At 36.2% G+C, this 20,002-nt stretch overlaps 1 protein-coding gene across 1 annotated transcript in view; it reads left to right on the top strand.

Annotated features, from left to right (window-relative positions):
* The window catches only part of LOC129225296 (cartilage oligomeric matrix protein-like), a 202,089-nt gene that overhangs the window by 47,666 nt on the left and 134,421 nt on the right, over positions 1-20,002 (top strand). Inside the window, exons 4-5 of the mRNA XM_054859885.1 lie at positions 10,858-10,993; positions 16,370-16,446. Of these exons, the coding sequence (XP_054715860.1) occupies positions 10,858-10,993; positions 16,370-16,446 (213 nt within the window). The remainder of the gene's footprint in view (positions 1-10,857; positions 10,994-16,369; positions 16,447-20,002) is intronic.

The raw sequence follows: 20,002 nt of genomic DNA, 5'->3' as shown, positions 1-20,002 counted from the left end.
TTTTTGTGACAGATTGAAGGTAAACATTTAGAATCTCTAAATAAAAGTATTTCTTGCTGTTATATTTTTTGCGAAAAGGCATAGTAGATTGTTAATTTTTGAAAATACAATTACAATTTTGACAAGAATAAGTTTTCTTGACTACTTAGAAATCTGGAAACATTCATTACTCCTTTCGGGATTTCATTTATAATAAAAAATATAAATTATTTAATTTATTTCCTTAGGATCTCATCCAACAACTTATTTGAGATTATTGCAAGTTTCTTGTAAAAACATTTCGGGTAAAACGAACTGATTGATATGTTTAGCCTAAGTATAATGCTTATGCACTAAAAATCTATGTTGCTATTTCAATGAGTGAAAAATGCGGAAATCACCGAGGGGGGGGGGGGGGCGGGGGGGATATACATCATCTGAGCAAAAAATTCTTCACGTGTATGTCAATGATTCTGTTTTTAAACACAGTAAATTGGTATGCGGTACTCTCCATCAGGTATATTATTCCATGATAAAGTCAACCGGTTTTTGATGGTATTTTATTTGACTCATTCTGCAAATAAAAATATATTCTATTTTTCATGTATGATTTTCCATGCCACGCCAGAATATGTACGAGGAGATGTGAAAGGAAATATCGAACAGTAATCAGCATCAAAAATTGGTGTTATATTTAAATCCACTAATTTCCTTGCTGGTACTCTTCGATTATTTTTATTCATCTGAAGGTGCAAATTTCGAGATAGATGCCTTGAAAGGTAAGTTATCAAGCAAAAATTTCACTTAAAATATATGAGTAATAAATACAAATTAAAACAATAATAGTTTTTGAATAGTTAACTATTTTTCTATATATATCATTTTAAACATAGGATAGAAAAACAAGAATGAAATTTCAGTAAAATATGTGAAAATGAGAAACGAAAAAATAGCGCAACGAAAAATCAAGAACCGAAAGTTCTGTAAAGACACAGAAAATATAAAAACGGAAAAATAGATGAACGGAAAATTTAAAAACGGAAAAATAGATCAACGGAAAGAAGAGAAATAGAATTTTCGTTAAATCACGGAAAATTTATAAATGGAAGAACAGAACTAAACGGAGAAATGAGAAATGGAACTTCTGTTAAGTCACAGAAAATAATTTAACGGAAACGTAATATTTACGGCAACTTTGCTGCCGGTACTTTATCCGTTATTTTCAGGAAATTTTTTTTACAGTGTAAGTGCCTTGCCTCCATTATTTTACATACCGATAGATGGCAGCACCATCACCGGATCGAACAGTTAATGAGAATTTAGAACTAATCCAGGAGCTAATAGCTACCTGGTGCTAGCACCCCCAGAGGTACCATTTCACTTGAAGGACATTGAGACCACGAGCATATTTAACATCGCCCAGTTTGTTGGAACTTTTTAAGAGATTGTTTTAAGATTTTTTCTCTTTTCTGAGTGCGCTGTCGTTCCTCCGAAACATTTGGGGAAGAGGGCGGAGGGTACGCCATCACTTTTGGAGGGGAGGAACCCCTGGATTACTTCTGTACAAAGATTAAGCTGTTTACTTGTTAACAGTTAAGAAGTCCCTCTAATCTAAAAATTGATTTGTCAGTAGCTGCATAAATTTGCGCCCATAAACTCAAATGGATTAATGGTCTCAAATTAAAGGTGCAATCACACACCTCCGCTTGATACAAACGCAACAGTTCAACTGAGTAGATCCCAGATGTACTCCCGTTCAGTTAGTTGGTAAAGTAGGAGACTTCTTCGCCGAGAGCCATTCATTGATCGAAAAACCACTTCTTCCGATTATGTCTTGGTGGTTCGGCTCCTGCTTAAAACTGAAGTTTCCCCCAGCGACCCATATGCACCGTTTGTTCACGATTTGTTTAGCCTTAAGGGCAGTTCACACTACGGCCATCAGTCCCGTCCATCCTGTTTTTTGACGTGACGGACTGCCGATAAAAGCAGAGTAGCATTCACATACGATCACGGTACATCAATCACGTGGCTGAATTCACCCACCAGAGAAAAGAGCGCGCTGCTTGGCGGGAACCAATGAAATGCTGTCCTACTTTTGACGGCCGTCAGATATCGTGGTTCTTCTGATCGAAGCCGGTCCCGTCCAAGACGGCTTGCTGTCATGGCAACCAGCAAAGAAAACCTGTTTCGGGAGGAAAGAAACGTGATGGACGGAACGGACGACCGATATGTGAACAGGCCCTAACCGAAACCGGTCCCTCCCGTCCAAGATGGCTTGCTGTCATGGCAACCAGCAAAGAAAACCTATTTCGGGTGGAAAAAATCGTTACGGACGTGGCGGACGGCCGATATGTGAACAGGCCCTAAGCCAGCGGAAAGTCTGAAAAACGGTTGGTTGTCTGGTTCACGATCAAAGTACAGAGTACCAGTTGTACATTGAAGCGCATTTTGCAAGATGGTGCTTTAATAAAAAGTAATTAAAACTTCTGCAAAAATAATTAAAACTTTTGCAAAACTAATTTCAGCTTTATGCATATAACATCTACATTTGGATTTAAATACCTCTTATTGTTTAATTCCCACGAAGTACAACTTGCGTTAAATTGAATGTACTTCACTTCGCAATTAGGGATCTCTGGCAAATTGTGTTTCTCATTCTAAGCACTTAAAGCATTTCGGTAGTCCTAACATATAATCAACGCTCGCGCTTCCTTCCGCCAGGGGGCATTAATTTCGCGTCGTGAGTTTTAGAACGATCAAGGAATTAACTTGACCTCACCGACTCCAGAGAATAACTGTTAATTAGTATGATAAATTGCTTGTTATGCGAACACGATAATGATCTTTCATTGCTGCTCTGGGCTAGTGATAGTATTTAAGCAGCTGATTAATCTCAATCATTTTGCGATTTTCGAAGTGTTGCATTTGTACATTTAATACTTTAAAAGGCTTTAAGATAAAACTGAATAATTCGCATTTAGTGTGGTCTGTTTGATCGTTGCTTAGTGCAATTTCCACTCATTCGTGTTAAACTTCTGACATTTCTGTTCGAATTTGGAACAAACATGTACTTTGTACGCATGTGAAATAATCGATGTTTCTCAACAACTCAAGAATAATAGGTGCTCATGTACCCAAGTTAGAAGTACTAATAGGGTTGTTTCTTTCAGACAAAAGTACTATTTTTAGTCACTGAAATTGATAGAATAAGCAAAAAAAAAAAAAAAAAAAACATGAAGGGAGAAAAAAAAAAACTTCCATTTCCCCAATGCTTAATTTTTAATTATATATATATATATATATATATATATATATATATATATATATATATATATATATATATATATATATATATATATATATATAATATTTGTTTTGACATGTCCGATTTTGAAAATAAGGCGTGGTCTTTATGACGTCAAAAATGATGTACTTTGGCGCATCTGTCTACCGCCTTTGCACGTTATGATAATCAAGAAGCGAATTAAATATTGCGCTCAACGCTTGCTATCAACCATATCGTTGTCAATACGTGTGAGTAAGGAAGCGAATTAAATATTGTGCCCTGTAAATTACAATAGTGAATGGCATTTCATCATTTGTAATGTTATCGGCAGAAGCGTAAACAATAAAAGCGCACCGATGAAAATATTTTTTTAAAAATGTTAAACTTAGTCAAATTATTAAAAAAAAAATGGTCAGATCCTATGTTTTAAGCATGCTCTTTCAGAAAAAAAATACCTTTAAAATTTCGGAAACCATTATTAAAAGCAATTATTTTAAGCAATTATTTTCAACGAATTCCTTGATACTTTGTTCCACTCAAGAAAAAAGAAAATAGCACTTTCAAATTTGAAGGAAAAAAAAATTAATTTGAATTTTGACCTCTTGAATTCAAATTATGTTTTTCGCAATCACGAGTGTGTGTGTGTATGTAGGCGTTTGTGTTTATGTGTGTGGGGGGGGGAGGTATGTGTGTGTAGGCATGTGTGTTTGTGTCTGTGTGCAGGTATGAGTGTGTGGGTAGTTGTGTGTGTATGTGTAGGTATCTGTATGTATGTGTACGTGTCTGTATGTATGCGTGTGTGTATGTGTTTGAGTGTGTGTATGTGTCTGTGTGCGTATGTGTGTGTAGGTGTATGTATGTGTGAGTTGTGTGTATATGTTTGTGTGTGTGCGTACGTGCGTGTATGCATGCGTGTAAATGTAGGACATGGATGCAACCTGGAGACGGCTTTCGCTAAAGGAGCAGCATCGTGAGGAGTCGGTCGACGATGATGCTGCAGAGGGTGCTGGTGGGAAAATAAAATCATAGGAACGCCAAAAACAGTCAAATGAAAGCAATAAGCAATCGTGATTGCTCAAGAAAAAAAAAAAAAAAGTTTTCGTTAGCTTTCTGAGGTCTGAATTTGCGACAGCAAAAACAAAATGGAACGCTTTAGAATATAAAGTGCATTAAAAAATTACAGTGCCGTATAGTAAGGGGGGAAAAAAACATTTTACGTATTTAATTCCTAATTTGTTGCAGTCCGATTCAGAAAAGACAGTTTTGTTGAGATTCATAACAGAAATTTCGACCCCGTTTAGCATGGGTTCTATGAGAATCCCATTTAATATCACCAAACTGACACTAATTCGGCATCTTTTTGTTTTCGAATCAGTCTGGCATAAAACAATTGGTGACAAAAAGCGTGGTGATGCATCGCCATGTGGTCTCCAATTAATGGCTTTACAGTCGACTCCCGCTACAACGCGATCCGACTTACTCGAAATGGCTATAACGCGAATTTTTTCACCAGTAAAGAATTTTAGACGTAACGCGAATTTCTCGTCCTCAACACGAAAATTTTCGGAAGGGAATCGCGGTCTGTAAGTATCGGCTTTGTTATTGACTAATATTTTTTCTTCTTCCGTGAATGGCCCTTTATCCCTTTAGCATTACTGAGAGCGGAAGTTCCCACACCGTACTACTCAGATACATCGTTTATACAAATAACTACTCCTCATTTTCCATTTTTTTTACATTCTAAATGTGATAGTTATTGCAATATAATGACACCTAAGACGATGTTTCATCTTGTGAAGATCGAAAGGAAAAGAGAAAGTTTCTGACACTTAAAGAAAAGCTAAAGATTATGTGCTTGAGCAACTATAAAATGCGTCGAAGGTAGCATGACAATTAGGTATAAGTGAATCGTCCATATGTACAATTAAAAGTCAAGAAAAAAAATCCGTATTTCACCAAAAATTTTGAAAATAGAAGTTGCTCTTTTATTGTGAATCTTATGAAACCAGGAAGAGGGGTGTTGCCATAGATGGAAACGTTATAAAAGAACTAGTGAAGCAACTGTATTATGTATTTAAAAATAGATAAGTAACGGCTTGATCACGCATCATAAATCATAATCATCTTCATCTTTTTAAGTTACAAATATCATTACTAAATCCTCTGTACAGTAAAACCATCGAGCATTTGTTTTTCTTATTACAAACTGTACGTACCGTGCTGGTTTATTTTATGTCTTTCTTTCCCCCTTGATCATTTTTTTTGTACATCTTAGCAGTATTTTATGTTGAAAAGAAGTTTTTTTTTTTTTTTTTAATTTAAAATATGAATAAAAATTTAGTTTTTTTAATGTAAGAAACAGTAATGTATAGTTAAGAAATGGTTTTTAACAGTTTGAAGTGGTGTTTACAAGTGTCTTTAATCGTATGGGTATGTTTATAAAAGTTTTTACACATACCCTTTTCCACAACGCGAAATTTCGACTTACGCGAGGGGTCTTGGAACGCATCCCTCGCGTAAGTCGGGACTCGACTGTACTTCAGTTTGCATGATTAATATTAATCTGCCACAAAAAGCGAGCAAAGACAACTTTTGGAACCTGAAAATAATCACTCGCCACTCGCCATCTGGCTATTAAAAAAGAAAAGAAAGAAAGAAAAACCCCTATACCTTCTGTCTTTCACGAGAAAAGCTCCCGCCGTCAAGTCTGAGCCTGTCTACTGTCATAGAAACGAACTTCGTTCATTTTCTGCAAGGGTTAGCAGGAAGGCTTTTTGGCGCCTTTTCGCCACTCGTCTTCTCGCCTTCGTGCAATCGTACGGGTTTTTCCAACATTAAGCTTCCCTTGGAAAAATGAGACGCGCCTCATTACTATAGTAGTAGACAGGCGCAGACATTTCGGCGGGGGCGTTTCTCGTGATGAACGGACAGTACCTGCCAGAGTTAACGTTAACACCATGCGGGGAAAAAACAGTCTTCAAAATATTTCGGACACTATTCTTGCTGATTCTCATGTAAAATGACCCCCCGAATCCAAATCTGACCACCGTTTTCCACCATCAAGTCCCATTTTTTCAGAAATGGCTCCCCCAATTTCTTTTCGCCAGTTTTATTGTCATTATTTTTATTTGGAGGGGAAAGGAGAATAGGGAAGTTTTCGATTTTTCAATTTTATTTTTATATGATAAAGTAACATGTATGAACATCATAGGTGAAAAAAAATTTTGCGATACGATAAGTAGTTTTTTTTTTTAATTAATTTTTAAAGTTCAAGCTCTTGTGACGTCAAATGGCATAGGAAGTGACGTCATCCCCTCTTCCGATAGGGGAGAAGCGAAGGTCACGCATTCGACTTCGAAGACGAAACGTAAAAGGCTTTCTCCTCGCATTTAACTCCTCGCGTTTCTGGAACATTAAACCTCTCATCCTCTCGAAACTATTCGAATATCTCATTGGTGTTACTTGAGGAAGATTATTTAGATTGTGCTTTAACGAACCCGGCCTCCATAGTGTGTTCAAAAGGATTATTGAATTTCTAAAAAATAAAAATATCAGCGCGCTCAAAATGTTCCTAGCGAAAACAAGGGATCTTCGGCCGAAGGCTGCCCATTCGCGCCCTGTGACGTAGGCTCGTGACGTTTCAGAAGCGCGCACTTTTGCGCGTGGATTTTTAAAAATTCATTAAAAATCAACCACGGTGTTTTAAAATTCGGCGATGGTGAATTTTTTAGTTTTGAGGGTCAATTAACAATATCCAATAGCCAAAATATGAACATTTAATAGGTTGCAACTTCCCTATTATATTAACCATAAATCTTCTTTTGGGGTTGGGAGGGGGGCTGGAGAATCATTATAAAATTTCCCATTACATTTAGCTCGATTATGCAACAGACTACGAAACCAACATGAATATTGAACACCTTAATCGAAGAAGGACTCGAAACCAGGGTTGCCAGGCGTTCCGGATTTCAAGGAACAGTCCCGTATTTTGAAAAATTGTCCCGCGTCGCGGGGAACTTGCAAAACGAAACATTATTTTAAGGGGGTAAAAATAAACAAAAAATGTGAAATAAAGATCAGTAAGAAAATCATGTGGCAGGAAACGAAAAAATTGTGTTCGTTTTGATTTGGTTTGTATATTTTTCTTTTGGCGGCAGACCATGAGGCTTACTCATTCAGATTTTCCCACTGGCTGGCGTGGCATTAAAAAATAGTTTTGCTCCACAATTCCTTGCATTACTTTTTTAGATAAAGTAGTCCATTTAACAAGAAAATTTTTCGATTGCACCGTTTCTCTTACAGCGAACGCAAGTAAAAAAGTAATTAGCACTTGTTCCTATCAACGTCGATCTGTATACTGAAAATCCTTCTATTGCTTGCTTTATTCTCTGAGATAGTGTTTCTCCAAAACTGTGGTAACACATAAACATACTGAGATTAACTTCCGAAAGCTATTAAAATATGGTTCTTTTTCACCACTTAAAAATACACCATACCAGCAATTGCACTCAATTTAAAAAATACCTCCTCCCCCCTAGAAGACTGTCCCGTATTTACTGTTCTTAAATCTGGCAACCCTGCTCGAAACCGTGTTGCACTTCGTTCCATTCATTTCAAAGACATGGTATTCCATGTATGTCACCAAATATCATTCCACTGCTTGGAATGGGAATTAGATTCCATCGTTACACGGTATCGACGCAAATGCCTTAACATATGCTCGCTGAGGGAATTAAGAGGGGTTTATCTATCGCTGAGCCCCGTGTCTCTTGGTGGTATTATGAGTGGTATCTGATTCAGTTTACGCAAAGGAATTCCTATGCAATGAATCAGGAACCCATTAGATGATTCTAAAGCAACTATACGGAAAAGTTTTATTCACCTTTTTTTTAAAATCTTTTTTAACTTTTATTTAAAATAAAATACGGCTGAAATTGGCTATCTGGGATAAAAATATATTATTTAATTCTTTTTAGCATAATTTTTTTGAGCACTCACGATTGCTTATTTCTTTCACTTTGACTGTTTTGATGTGCTATCATTTTATTTTCCCGTCAGCACCCTCTGCAGCATCACTGTCGACCGGTTCCTCACGATGCTGCTCCTGTAGCGAAAACCGTCTCCAGGTTGCGTCCATATCCTACACATACACGCATACACTCACACACCTACACACACTCATGCCTGCGCACAGACACAAACACACACTCCTACACACACACACAACACACACTCATGCCTGCACACAGACACAAACACATATGCCTACATAGACAAACACACACGAACGCCTACACACACTCGCGCGTACACACACAGCTTTGCATACACAACACGCACACACATGCTTACATTCACATACATACACACACTCATGCCTGCGCACAGACACAAACACACACTCCTACACACACACACACATACTCATGCCTGCACACAGACACAAACACATATGCCTAACATACACACACACGAACGAACGCCTACACACACAGCACTGCATACACAACACGCACACACATGCATACACACACACGCGCACCCACACACATGCGCCTACACAAACACACACGCTCGTGATTGGAAAAACATAATTTGAATTAAAGATGCCAAAAATTCAAATTAATATAATTTATTTATTTATTTATTTATTTTTTGGTTTTACTCTTATCCATTATATATTACGCCAATTCGAAAGTTTTAATGCAAATTTAGTGAATAGTGTAAAGTACTGTCGAGTCTTACCGAGTATAATAGCAGAGGAAGGAAAATTTGTTGATGGTAAAAAATTGGAAACAAAATTGATTTATTGAAAGTAATTATTTCTCATCAGGGCCGTAGCCAGGGTTTGACAGTGCCCTATATTGTGATGACGGATGCTTTACCTTTAAAATTGCACGTAAAAAAAGGGAAAAACTCCGGGGCAATGTCTCCAAAGTCCCCTTCCCCTATTTATCATCAAGGATAGTCTGAAATGTGTTTTAAAGCTTCAATGAAATTTAAAAAAAAACAAAATTCCAGAAGTGAGTACCGAATTCCATTTGTTCCCTTAACGTCATCAAAAGTGTCTATCAGTCGTATTTTCGAAGTTTCATTCCCGAACCTCATCCCTTCCTTTAACGTCATGAAAGATGGCCTAAAAATGCAATTTTTGGATTTCAATCTCCAAAAATTTCCTTGGGAAAGTCGCCAACCCTCCCACTAACGATAACCTAAAATTGCGTTTTCGATGGCCTAAAATTTCGAAAAATTTCTAGGGGTGTTCCGAATCCCAATCCTTTGTGTCAGTCACTGAAGAGGACCTACAATTGCGTTTTTAGAACTGCAATTTCAAAAAAAAAAAAAAAATCCGAGGGAACTTTGGCCTCCCTTTCCCCGCCCTCTTCACATGATCGAATATTGTCCAAAATTGTAATTTCGGAACTTCAGTTTCAAAACATTACTGGACAAGAATCTCTGAACCCCCACGCCTTCCCCTAGCGTTGCCAAAGATGGCCTGTAATTGGTTCTCTATTGGGTAGAAGAAATAAATCAGCATGGATTACTACTCGGATATAAGTATCGATTCTATAAAATTCTATATCTTCTCTAATTCCGTTAAATTTATTTAGATCCTCAAAAATATAATAGCCAATTCACTGATCAAGTACGCTCCTGACATATCAACAAGGAAACTCGCACCATAGCATGATAATTTAATAATATTGTTACAAATTCTGTAAATAGTAATTATTTTTGTGATTAATTTGTCGTAATCTAGCTAAATTTGGCGTTTATTAAATTATCTTTCATTTAAAATTATTGTAGTAACGTAACCTGTAAATAGTTTCTTGTCATAAATATACAGCTCCCGTTCATTCGGCTGAAGTATACGGTCCCCTCATTTCTGAATGATAAAATTTGTGAATGAAAAGAAAATACGAGAAGCATTTGGAATATTGTGGAAACTTTTCGATGTCTATAAATAGCCGTGCCGCATGATAAAAAGTCAGTCTCGATTGAGAAGTTGGACCGACAGTGTATTAGCTCTGTTTATTGCGAGGCATTTCGCTGTGTTGTTTTACGTATTTGGATGTAAATACGTGTGTAACCGTTGAGTTTACGGTGTTGATTGATATTTGCTTAACTGCTGATGATTAATTTAGCAGTTGTTAACGATCTTTCCTGTACATAGTGTAAATAAATCTCCTGTGTTTTCTCAAGAACTGTGTCGTCCTTTCAAGAAAGTTTGAAGTTATATCACGAACGTTTAACAATATTTTTTGGTAATGTTTGACATGCAGGGAAAGGCTTTATTTTGACGAGGCTGAACTGGATCCGGTCACTTAACTGTTTAACTGGTAAGTCATTTCAGGGGAATGAAGAAACGAAAAGGTGGTCAACAATGAACGCTATCTACTGGAGTTTAGGGTTCATCTACTGGAGTTAGGGTTACGATTTCAACTATCAAAATATCATCAGTCAATTATTTCATTCAAATGTTGAACGAATTTTCACCCGTCATACCTTGACGGGCGATTTTCTAGTAATTCAATAATTATCTACGTTCAATTGACATCTACGAGTAATACTTTACTCTCTGTAATCCTTAGGAAAGGGACAGGAAGATGAATGTAACGATATTACCCGGTATTTCATGGCAAAAGGCACTTGAATTGAGTGGCTGTGTGTTGAAGCCAACAGCTCAAAGTACTCAACCTGAATATGAAGTTTACTACAATGTCAGGGGTAAGTTGACTTTTTCTGATTACTTTGTTGAAAAATCTGTTTTCCAAAGTATCAAAGTTTTATGCAGTTTAAACGATAAAGATACTTTTGAAATTCTTTTCGGCTTAAACCAATTGAGGGACAGATTTAGTTGACGTTAGAAAATTGATTTTGGTATATATGAAAGTAAGCTCGTTCGATTCTGGACGAAGTTTTTGCTTGTGATAAATTCATGTTAACTGTCATGTTAACATGAATTTATTCAATGTTAACTCATGTCTGTTCCGTTCTAAATTTGAAATAAAGAATATAATATAAGGTGGGAAAGGAATATAGTTAAAATAACTTAAATATTTCGAAACGAACAAATTGAATATTGTTACAAATTCTGTAAATAGTAATTGTTTTTATGATTAATTTATCGTAATTTAGCTAAATTTGGCGTTTACTAAATTATCTTTCATCTAAAATTATTGTAGCAACGTAACCTGTAAATAGTTTCTTGTAATGAATATACAGCCCCTGTACATTCGGCTGAAGTATACGGTCCCCTCATTTCTGAATGATAAAATTTGTGAATGAAAGAAATAAATTAACGGTCTACGATTTTCGAGAAGCATTTGGAATATTGTGGAAACTTTTCGATGTTTATAAAAAGCGTCCCGCATGATAAAAAGTGAGTTTCGATTGAGAATTTGTACTGAGAGTGTATTAGCTCTGTTTATTGCGAGGCATTTCGCTGTGTTGTTTTTCGTATTTGGATGTAAATACATGTGTAACCGTTGAGTTTACGGTGTTGAGTGATATTTGCTTAATTGCAGATGATTAATTTAGCAGTTGTTAACGATCTTTCCTGTACTAAATAATAATAAAAATAAATTTCCTGTGCTTTTCTCAAGAATATTTATTTAGAGAGTTTCAGTACATTAAGAAATAACAATGCATTTTGTAATTAAACTTGCACTGAAAGGTTATTTTTCAATTATGTAGCACGTTCGTACCTGCTAGCAAAAGTGGAAAATTATCACCTTGTCTAAATGTGATAATTTCCCCCTAAAATGATTATTTTCCACATTAATTGATTATTGAAATTTTTTTTCCAAATTAATCACTAAATTAAACAGTTAATAAAACAAAAAATAAATAAATAAAGTTACTAGTTAATTGTTTAATGAGAAAATAAACAAGTGAATAAATTGGTGAATAAGAAAACAAGTGATTGAATGAATAAATATGAAGGAATGTGTAAATCAATCAATTAATGAATGAACATTTAAATGATTTCATAAACTGCCGAGGGAAAATCTTCAACCCTCTCCCTTCTCATTACCAGAGATCATTTAAAACATCATTTTTAGAACTAAAATTTAAAAAATTGAACCCCTGGACCCCCAATTTCTGAATTAATAGTTTTCTTACGATTAGGTTCATTTTCTTTTGAAGGTCTTTTCTCTTTCTTTCAGTACATGTATAAATTTTGTTTGTTGTACTCACTTCCTTTTGGTGTTTTAAAACAAAAATCCTCCCCCCCCCCTCCAAAAAAAAAGCATTGTTACAAAGAAAAAAAAACCTGAAAAATTTACCCAGTCGGTTTAAGAACGTTTTATGATGAATTGCTTATATTGTTGATCTTATTGAATTCCTATGTAATGGGAGTTTTTGTTTAGGGGGGAAGGGGGGGGGAGGCGAGACCCAAAGTTCGCCAGGTGATACTAAGCCAGGTGGGTACGCTACTGGCAAAGCACTTTTCATGTATAACTAACTTTGTACCAGTATTCTGGCATTATATTTAGATTTTAAATCAGTAATTTTTACGTTTTTAGCCTACATTCCCAGTAAAAGTCAGAAAAAGAAGAACAAAACATGAAAGAAGGCTTAATGCATCTTAAAAATATCGCGAAAAACAAAAAAAAAGTCAAAAATAATTAAAATAATTAAATAAATATCGAAAAATTAAAAATTGGAAAGTAGGGTATTGAGATGGGAAAAATTATGTGTCTGCCCCCCTCCCTAATAACTTTTGAATGAATAGTCCGATTCTAACAAACTTTTTTTTGTTCGAAAGATCTCGGCTAGGACACCTCATTCCCATATTTCACTTTTTGATTTGAACTATTTTTTTGTTGAACTATTCTGAACAGTTCAAAAAAACGTAACATTAGCGCTTACGGGGAAATTCAAGGCAATTCCGAACTGTGAGGCGAATTTGCGTCAAACAAACTTTGTAGGAAAAAGCTTTTGATGAGAAACTTGTATATAAAATATCTTTTTGATTTGAACAATTTTCCGTTCAATTTTGAACAGTTCAAATCCCTTAACATTAGCGCCTACGGGGAAACTGAAAGTCAATGTAGATTCCGTACTTGAAGGCGGAAAAATTTCAAACAAATTTTGTTGGAAATAGCTCTTGACTCCAAACTCCAGACTACGACTCCGAGAATTTAGGGGCACCTGACTCCGAACCCGACTCCTGTGCCCGACAATTAATCGGACTCCGACTCCCCGACTTCGTAGTTTTGGCAAAAATTTATATACGGAGGACAAATAACTGACTCCGATTCTTTTTATATTCGTCTCCGACTCCTTTATCCCAAAATGAGATTGACTCCGACTCCGACTCCGTAGCTATGGTTTTAACTGTGTAATCATTATTGTTGATATGATTTGTTTGTATTTTCACGCTAAAGTTTTAATTTAGGTATTCAGTTTTCGGCGAATAAACTGGAAGTCATTTATGTTTCTACATAAACATATGCGCAGACGATTTTTTTTTTTTTTTTTGACAATGAAAAGTATTTTTTTAAGTTGACATTTTATTGTATTTATTTATATTGGTAAGTGCATTAATTCATTTAAAAAAATATTTTTGGCAACGGGAAAAAGAAACGATTTTTTTTTTTTTTTTGATATGATGTATTTATTTTAATGTGCTTATTAATTTTAATTATTATTTTTCGTTTTGGAAGCTGTTAGATTTTTTTTTTATTTTTACGCATCTAATTTTTTAGATGAGTGAGGAATATTTTATTCCTAGAAATCAGCTTAAAATATTTAAAAAATATGTTTGAAACAATTTGCGATTTTAGCTATTTTTGAGAATATAGATCAGGTACTAGAAAGTAGTATGGGTATACGGGAAAGTAGGCTCGTATAGTTCTAGACGGAACTTCTTGTTTTCATATTTGTCACTATTGTTGCCGAGGAATGATCAAAGAAACATACACACAAAGGAAAATATTTCACCCAACTTGTGACAGAATAAAGCTTGACAAAAACAGGAAAATCAATGAGTAACCCGCGAGAGAGTGAAATGTCCAAGGAAGATATTAGGCGACACACCCCCTTCTCCATCAATCACTGACAAGTTGGTTTGAGAAGTCAAGTGGGCATGGAGTGTCCACTTGTACTTGTCATGTGGGAGTAGATTGGTGTAAGTATAGTTAAACCCTCGATTATCCGTGGGCGGCTTATCTGCGATCTTTCAAACTTTAAAAAAAAAAAAAAAAAAAAAAAAATAATTTTGTCATCTTGAATTCAAATTATGTTTTCGCAATCACGAGTGTGTGTGTATATGTAAGCGTGTGTGTTTGTGTGTGGGGGTATGTGTGTGTAGGCATATGTGTTTGTGTCTGTGTGCAGGCATGAGTGTGTGGGTAGTTGTGTGTAGGTGTGTGTGGGGGGTATGTGTATGTGTGTAGGCATATGTGTTTGTGTCTGTGTGCAGGCATGAGTGTGTGGGTAGTTGTGTGTAGGTGTGTGTGGGGGGTATGTGTATGTGTGTAGGCATATGTGTTTGTGTCTGTGTGCAGGCATGAGTGTGTGGGTAGTTGTGTGTAGGTGTGTGTGGGGGGTATGTGTATGTGTGTAGGCATATGTGTTTGTGTCTGTGTGCAGGCATGAGTGTGTGGGTAGTTGTGTGTATGTGAGTGTGTTGGGGTGTGTGTGTGTGTATGTGTTTGTGTATATGTGTAGGTGTATGTATGTGTGTGTAGGTGTATATATGTATATGTGTGTAGGTGCGTGTATGTATGCGTGTAAGTGTAGGATATTGACGAAACCTGGAGACTGTTTTCGCTAGAGGTGCAGCATCGTGAGGACCCGGTCGACGGTGATGCTGCGGAGGGTGCTGGTGGGAAAAATCAAAGGAACGTCAAAAACAGTCAAATGAAAGCAATAAGCAATCGTGATTGCTCAAAAAAACTTTCGGCGATGATTAACTGAATGTAGATAAATGCACCCAATTTACTTAAACAAGTGGAAAACCTATTTTTACAGGGGTGCCCACCGAGGGGGGGGGGTCATGGCGCAGACTGCTGCATTGAAATTTTTAGCGGGGGTGTTTTAAGGGGTATTTTGCACTTTTTTTGCGGGTGGGCCTCTTGCTTTTGGGGTGGGTCTTCGCGATAATTAGGGGGGGTGCACCCTTGCTCTTAAAGGAGGGGTGGGCACCCCTGATTTTAGAAACCGATTTCAGTACAGATTAGAGTTACTAAAACTATACATTTTTAATAACTTATTCATTAACGGTTGGAAAAGAAATGTTTTTACATTTTTGCAAAGAAAAAAGTACTAAAAGCAAGGAAGTTCTAATTTCTAAGGGAAGCTTGAGCCCCCACTTGCCCCCTATATGGGCGCCCATGTTTCAGGCTCAGGGACGTGCGCAGAAATTTTGGGGGCCCGTCACAAATGACCTTTACGGGTCCCCCTCCCCAGAGGCGTACACAGGGGGGGGAGAGAGAAGGGACACCTGTTTGTCCGGGGGCCCGAGCCTGAAGAGGGCCCAATATTTTTAAAACTGGGGAGGAAATATTAGGGTAAACGATATGGAGGGGGGAGCGGAAAAGTCATTCGTGACGGGCCCCAAAATTTTTGTGCACGCACCTGGCCCCCTCTGTATTGTTTTTTCCTATGCCCCTAGACATATTTCACCCCTCATTTAAACAATCTCGGGCCACCTTCAGACTCGAGCCCGGGCCAACAGGTTTCCCTTCTTCCCCTCCCCCCCCCCCCGTGCACTCTCCTGTTCGGGCTACACTAACTACTGCTTTAGATTTGCTCTACTTACTGATTTTTAGATACACACTACTTATGCGCGTAAACGAGTGACCAGACCAGATTTGATCGTAAAAATTCCTCTCTCTTATACGTTTTTGATGCAACCTAGCGTGGTTGATTTGCTAGCGTATGTTTGTAACTCTTTTGAACTAATGAGTGATCCTCTTCAATTTGTACATTCGTTTTTAAATTTTTTTTCATCCTTTTCAGAACTATTAGGGGACTCATTCAATCGTAAACTGTTCCTTCAAATTCAAGAGATTAGTTTGATTTGTTGTATTCATTTTTTCCTTGTTTTGTATTTCTTGTCACTCATGTCAAGATTTGCATTTTTATTTTCAGAGCAAGACAATCTAATCAGAACATTAGGTGAACTTACGTTAGCCATCAAAGAACTTCGTTCCAATATGGACCTTCAGGTAACTAAATTGTCATCACTATGATATTATTGTTGCATTTAGTCATCTATACATTCCTTCATCAGATATAATTAAGAGCTTAACTTTGATACTTTGCCATTTGTGCAACAAATTATTAAAAGAAGCTGTTTTTGAAGGAGAAAATATATTATTTTCAATTTATTAACATAAAGTAAAAAATTGAAATTAGAAAATTATGCATTTTGCTTCCAAGTAGATTTTTGCTGATTACATTTTTGGTTTTTGCTAGGACAGTAAACCACAGATATAACTTGTCACACAAACCAGTGGATTTAACAAAGTCGATCTTAGCATCAAAAACAAGGAAGGTGTCCCATCAAATTCGGATAAATTCTGCATCGACAGACTCCCCCCCCCCCCTCATTCGGAAGATATAAAAAAAATCTCCACAAAACTGCATCTCTACTTACCTATGGTTTTCGAGAATATTGTGACGTCAAATCCAGTGAAGAAAAAACGAGTGCTATCAGCGCGCAACGGATGTTTTGAACACGATCCAATATAAAACCAGGGGTGACCCCCCCCCCCCTAAGAGCAAGGCCGCACCCCCCTAAATATCGTAAAGATCCCCACCCAAAAAAAGAAAGAGCCCAACAGGAAAGGAGAAATATACCCCTCAAAACACCCCTCCCCCTAGAAATTTCAATGGCGCAGTCTGCGCCATGACCCCCCCCCCAGGTGGGCACTCCTGATAAAACTACGCAAGAAATTGATATTCATGTCTTATTTAAGGTTTTTTTTTAATCGCCAATCGTATTTTGGCTAGAAAATGTTTGATATTTTCACTCTTTATAGAGTTTTGTGTAAGTTTTAAATTTCGCGTTTATAATTTTCTCCAAATATTGTAAAAAATCCAAAAATTAAGAAAACGTAAAGACAAAAAAAAAAAAAAAAAATACTTGGACACAATTGAATACTTTTATGAAAATCTATCAACAACGCTTACTGCTACAAAAACTATTTATGAAGTAAACCGTTACAACAAATGGGGTTGTTTCCTTCAATCAAAATTAATACTTTTTGTCACTGAAATTGGTAGAATAAGTAAACAAAAAAAAAAAAAAAAAGAAAAAAGAAAAACATGGCCTCAAAAAAATACTTTTATTTTTCCAACAGTTTTTTTTTAATTAATTTTTTTAAATGTCCGATTCTTCAAACAAGGCGTGGTCTTTATGACGTAACAAATGATGAACTATGGCGTTTTTTTCTACTACGTTTCCACGTTATGATAATCAAGCAGCGAATTAAAATTGCGCTCTACGCTTGCTATCAACCCTATCGTTGTCAATACACGTGAGTAAAGATGCGAATTAAGTATTTTGTTCTGTGAATGGCAACATTGAATGGCATTTCATCATTTGTATATGTCACACGACAGAAGCGTAAACAATGAAAGCGGGCCGATTTAAGTAATTTTTTAAAAATATTAAACTTAAACAAATTATTAAAAAAATGGTCTGATCCTATGTTTTTAAGCATGCTCTTTCAGAAAAAAAATACTTTTAAAATTTTGGAAACGACCCCACTCTTAGTACAACATACACTTTTTGTTTTGAAAAAAAAGGGGGTTCTTTATAGCCTCGAAACGGCTTTATAATTTTCATCGCTTCTAATTTATGACAGTTTATTTACTGCATAATAGATGCGGAGAAGTCAGAAACATGGTCAGTAACAAGAAAAATAAAACTTATTGAATATTGTGAATTAACTGAGAATTAAAACAAAACTGAAGCGGTACTGGATATGACGTCATACTTTTCTCTCGCATTTTTCTCCAGAAATTATTTTCTTCTCTGCAGATTTTTTATGTACTCCAACTCAGGGCTTTACTCCAACTGAGGTAGTGGGAGAAAATTTATCCGGTGTTGATGTAACACCTTGTCTGGTGGTAAAAATATTAGCCCCAGTTTTTTATGAACTGCAGAGGTGCTCAATTCAAAAGCGCAAATTCACCCCTCCCCCCCAAAAAAAAGAAATTCTCACAACCCTCTTTCCCTCGTTTATTTTTTTATCTCCTCCCTCTCTTTTTCATTTTATTAATTATTTTTTTAAAATTTGTTTTATTTATTTATTTAAAAAAATATTTTTTATTTTTTGCTTATTTATTTATTTTTAATAATTATTATCATTATTATTATGTTATTCGAAACCTTTGTGCTACGCCAATGACACACACACACAGAAACTAAATAAATTAAATTAAATTAAATACAAACACAATAAAATGAAATAAAAAAATAAATAACTTAAGTTAAAAACGAGCTGATGTGTGCATCACATGACTTCCTTTTACTCCAATTTAATGTCATTTCCCCATCATTGACAATTTTAATGTGATTCAATTGTTTACTCTCTAAATATCACCAACAGTGGCCAAATTAAAATCAAATTTATAATTAAAAAAATCGCCAAATTTGTCGCCAAGTTTTCTACAAAACTTGGCGACCTAAAGACTGGCGATACATCGTCAAGTGTCCGACAAATAATAACACCACTTGAGTTTACATCGAAATTAACAATGATTTCCCCCCGAAAAAGGGGCAAAAGACCCCCTTAGAAACATCCGAATGCAACCAAAATTGAAGGTGCACAACTAGACCCCTTTAGGAGTCTGCGTACCAAATTTCAACTTTCTAGGACATACCGTTTTTGAGTTATGCGAGATGCATACACACATACGCACATACATACGTACATACGGACGTCACGAGAAAATGCGTTGTATTTAACTCGGGGGTCGTCGAAATAGATATTTCGGGTGTCTATACGTTCTTAAGTACATATGTACGTGTGGTCGGGTAGAAGAAAAAACTGAACATTCATTCTGAGGTGAGAAAAATGGAAATTAAGGCCGATTTTTGAGTGAAAATTTTTTCGCGAATACAATACTTCCTTTTTTGCAAAAATAAATAATAAATTAAAATAAATAAATTTAAAAAAAATAAAAATCCCCCCCCTCCCCCGATTGTTGACGCAACTTGCGCCATAATCCCCCACCCCCTGTGGGCAGCCCTGATGAACTGCATCAAAATAGAAATATTATTTCAGCGCAGTTATTAAACGATTTTAAAGCTATTTCTGCGCACAAAACTGCACTAAAGACTTCCTGCCGTGAAAGCCATTTTTCCATACATCTTCTGTGTTCTAAAACGTCTCTACAAAAGAAAAAACAAAAACAAATCGCATCCCTGCGCTCTTTTTATTCAGAAAACATTTTTTATCGCCGGTTTCGGATGTTTTTTTAAAGCTTTTCTCCAAGTTTCTTTCCTCAAACGCAAATGTGTTAGGCATTCTGAGAAAAGCTCACTGTTTAACCTTAACTTTTTCCTTGGGGGCCCGTTTCTTCAAAGAGGCCATCTGGAGTTCTATCGTGTGACGTTTGATGCCTAAGTCGTTGTTCCCGACGGACTTGGATTTATGGCCCGTCTGAATTTTATTAATTCATCCATTCCTACTACGGTTCAGCAACTGAAGGTCGTTGCGGCGAGTTTTATTTATAGTAGAAGTTTAAGATTTTATGTTTCTTGAACTAAGG

This window comes from Uloborus diversus, chromosome 6 (genome assembly GCF_026930045.1).
Source record: "Uloborus diversus isolate 005 chromosome 6, Udiv.v.3.1, whole genome shotgun sequence".
NCBI classification, from domain to species: domain Eukaryota; kingdom Metazoa; phylum Arthropoda; class Arachnida; order Araneae; family Uloboridae; genus Uloborus; species Uloborus diversus.
Note: the sequence above shows the minus strand (reverse complement) of the source record. Positions and strands in the feature narration are given on the sequence as shown.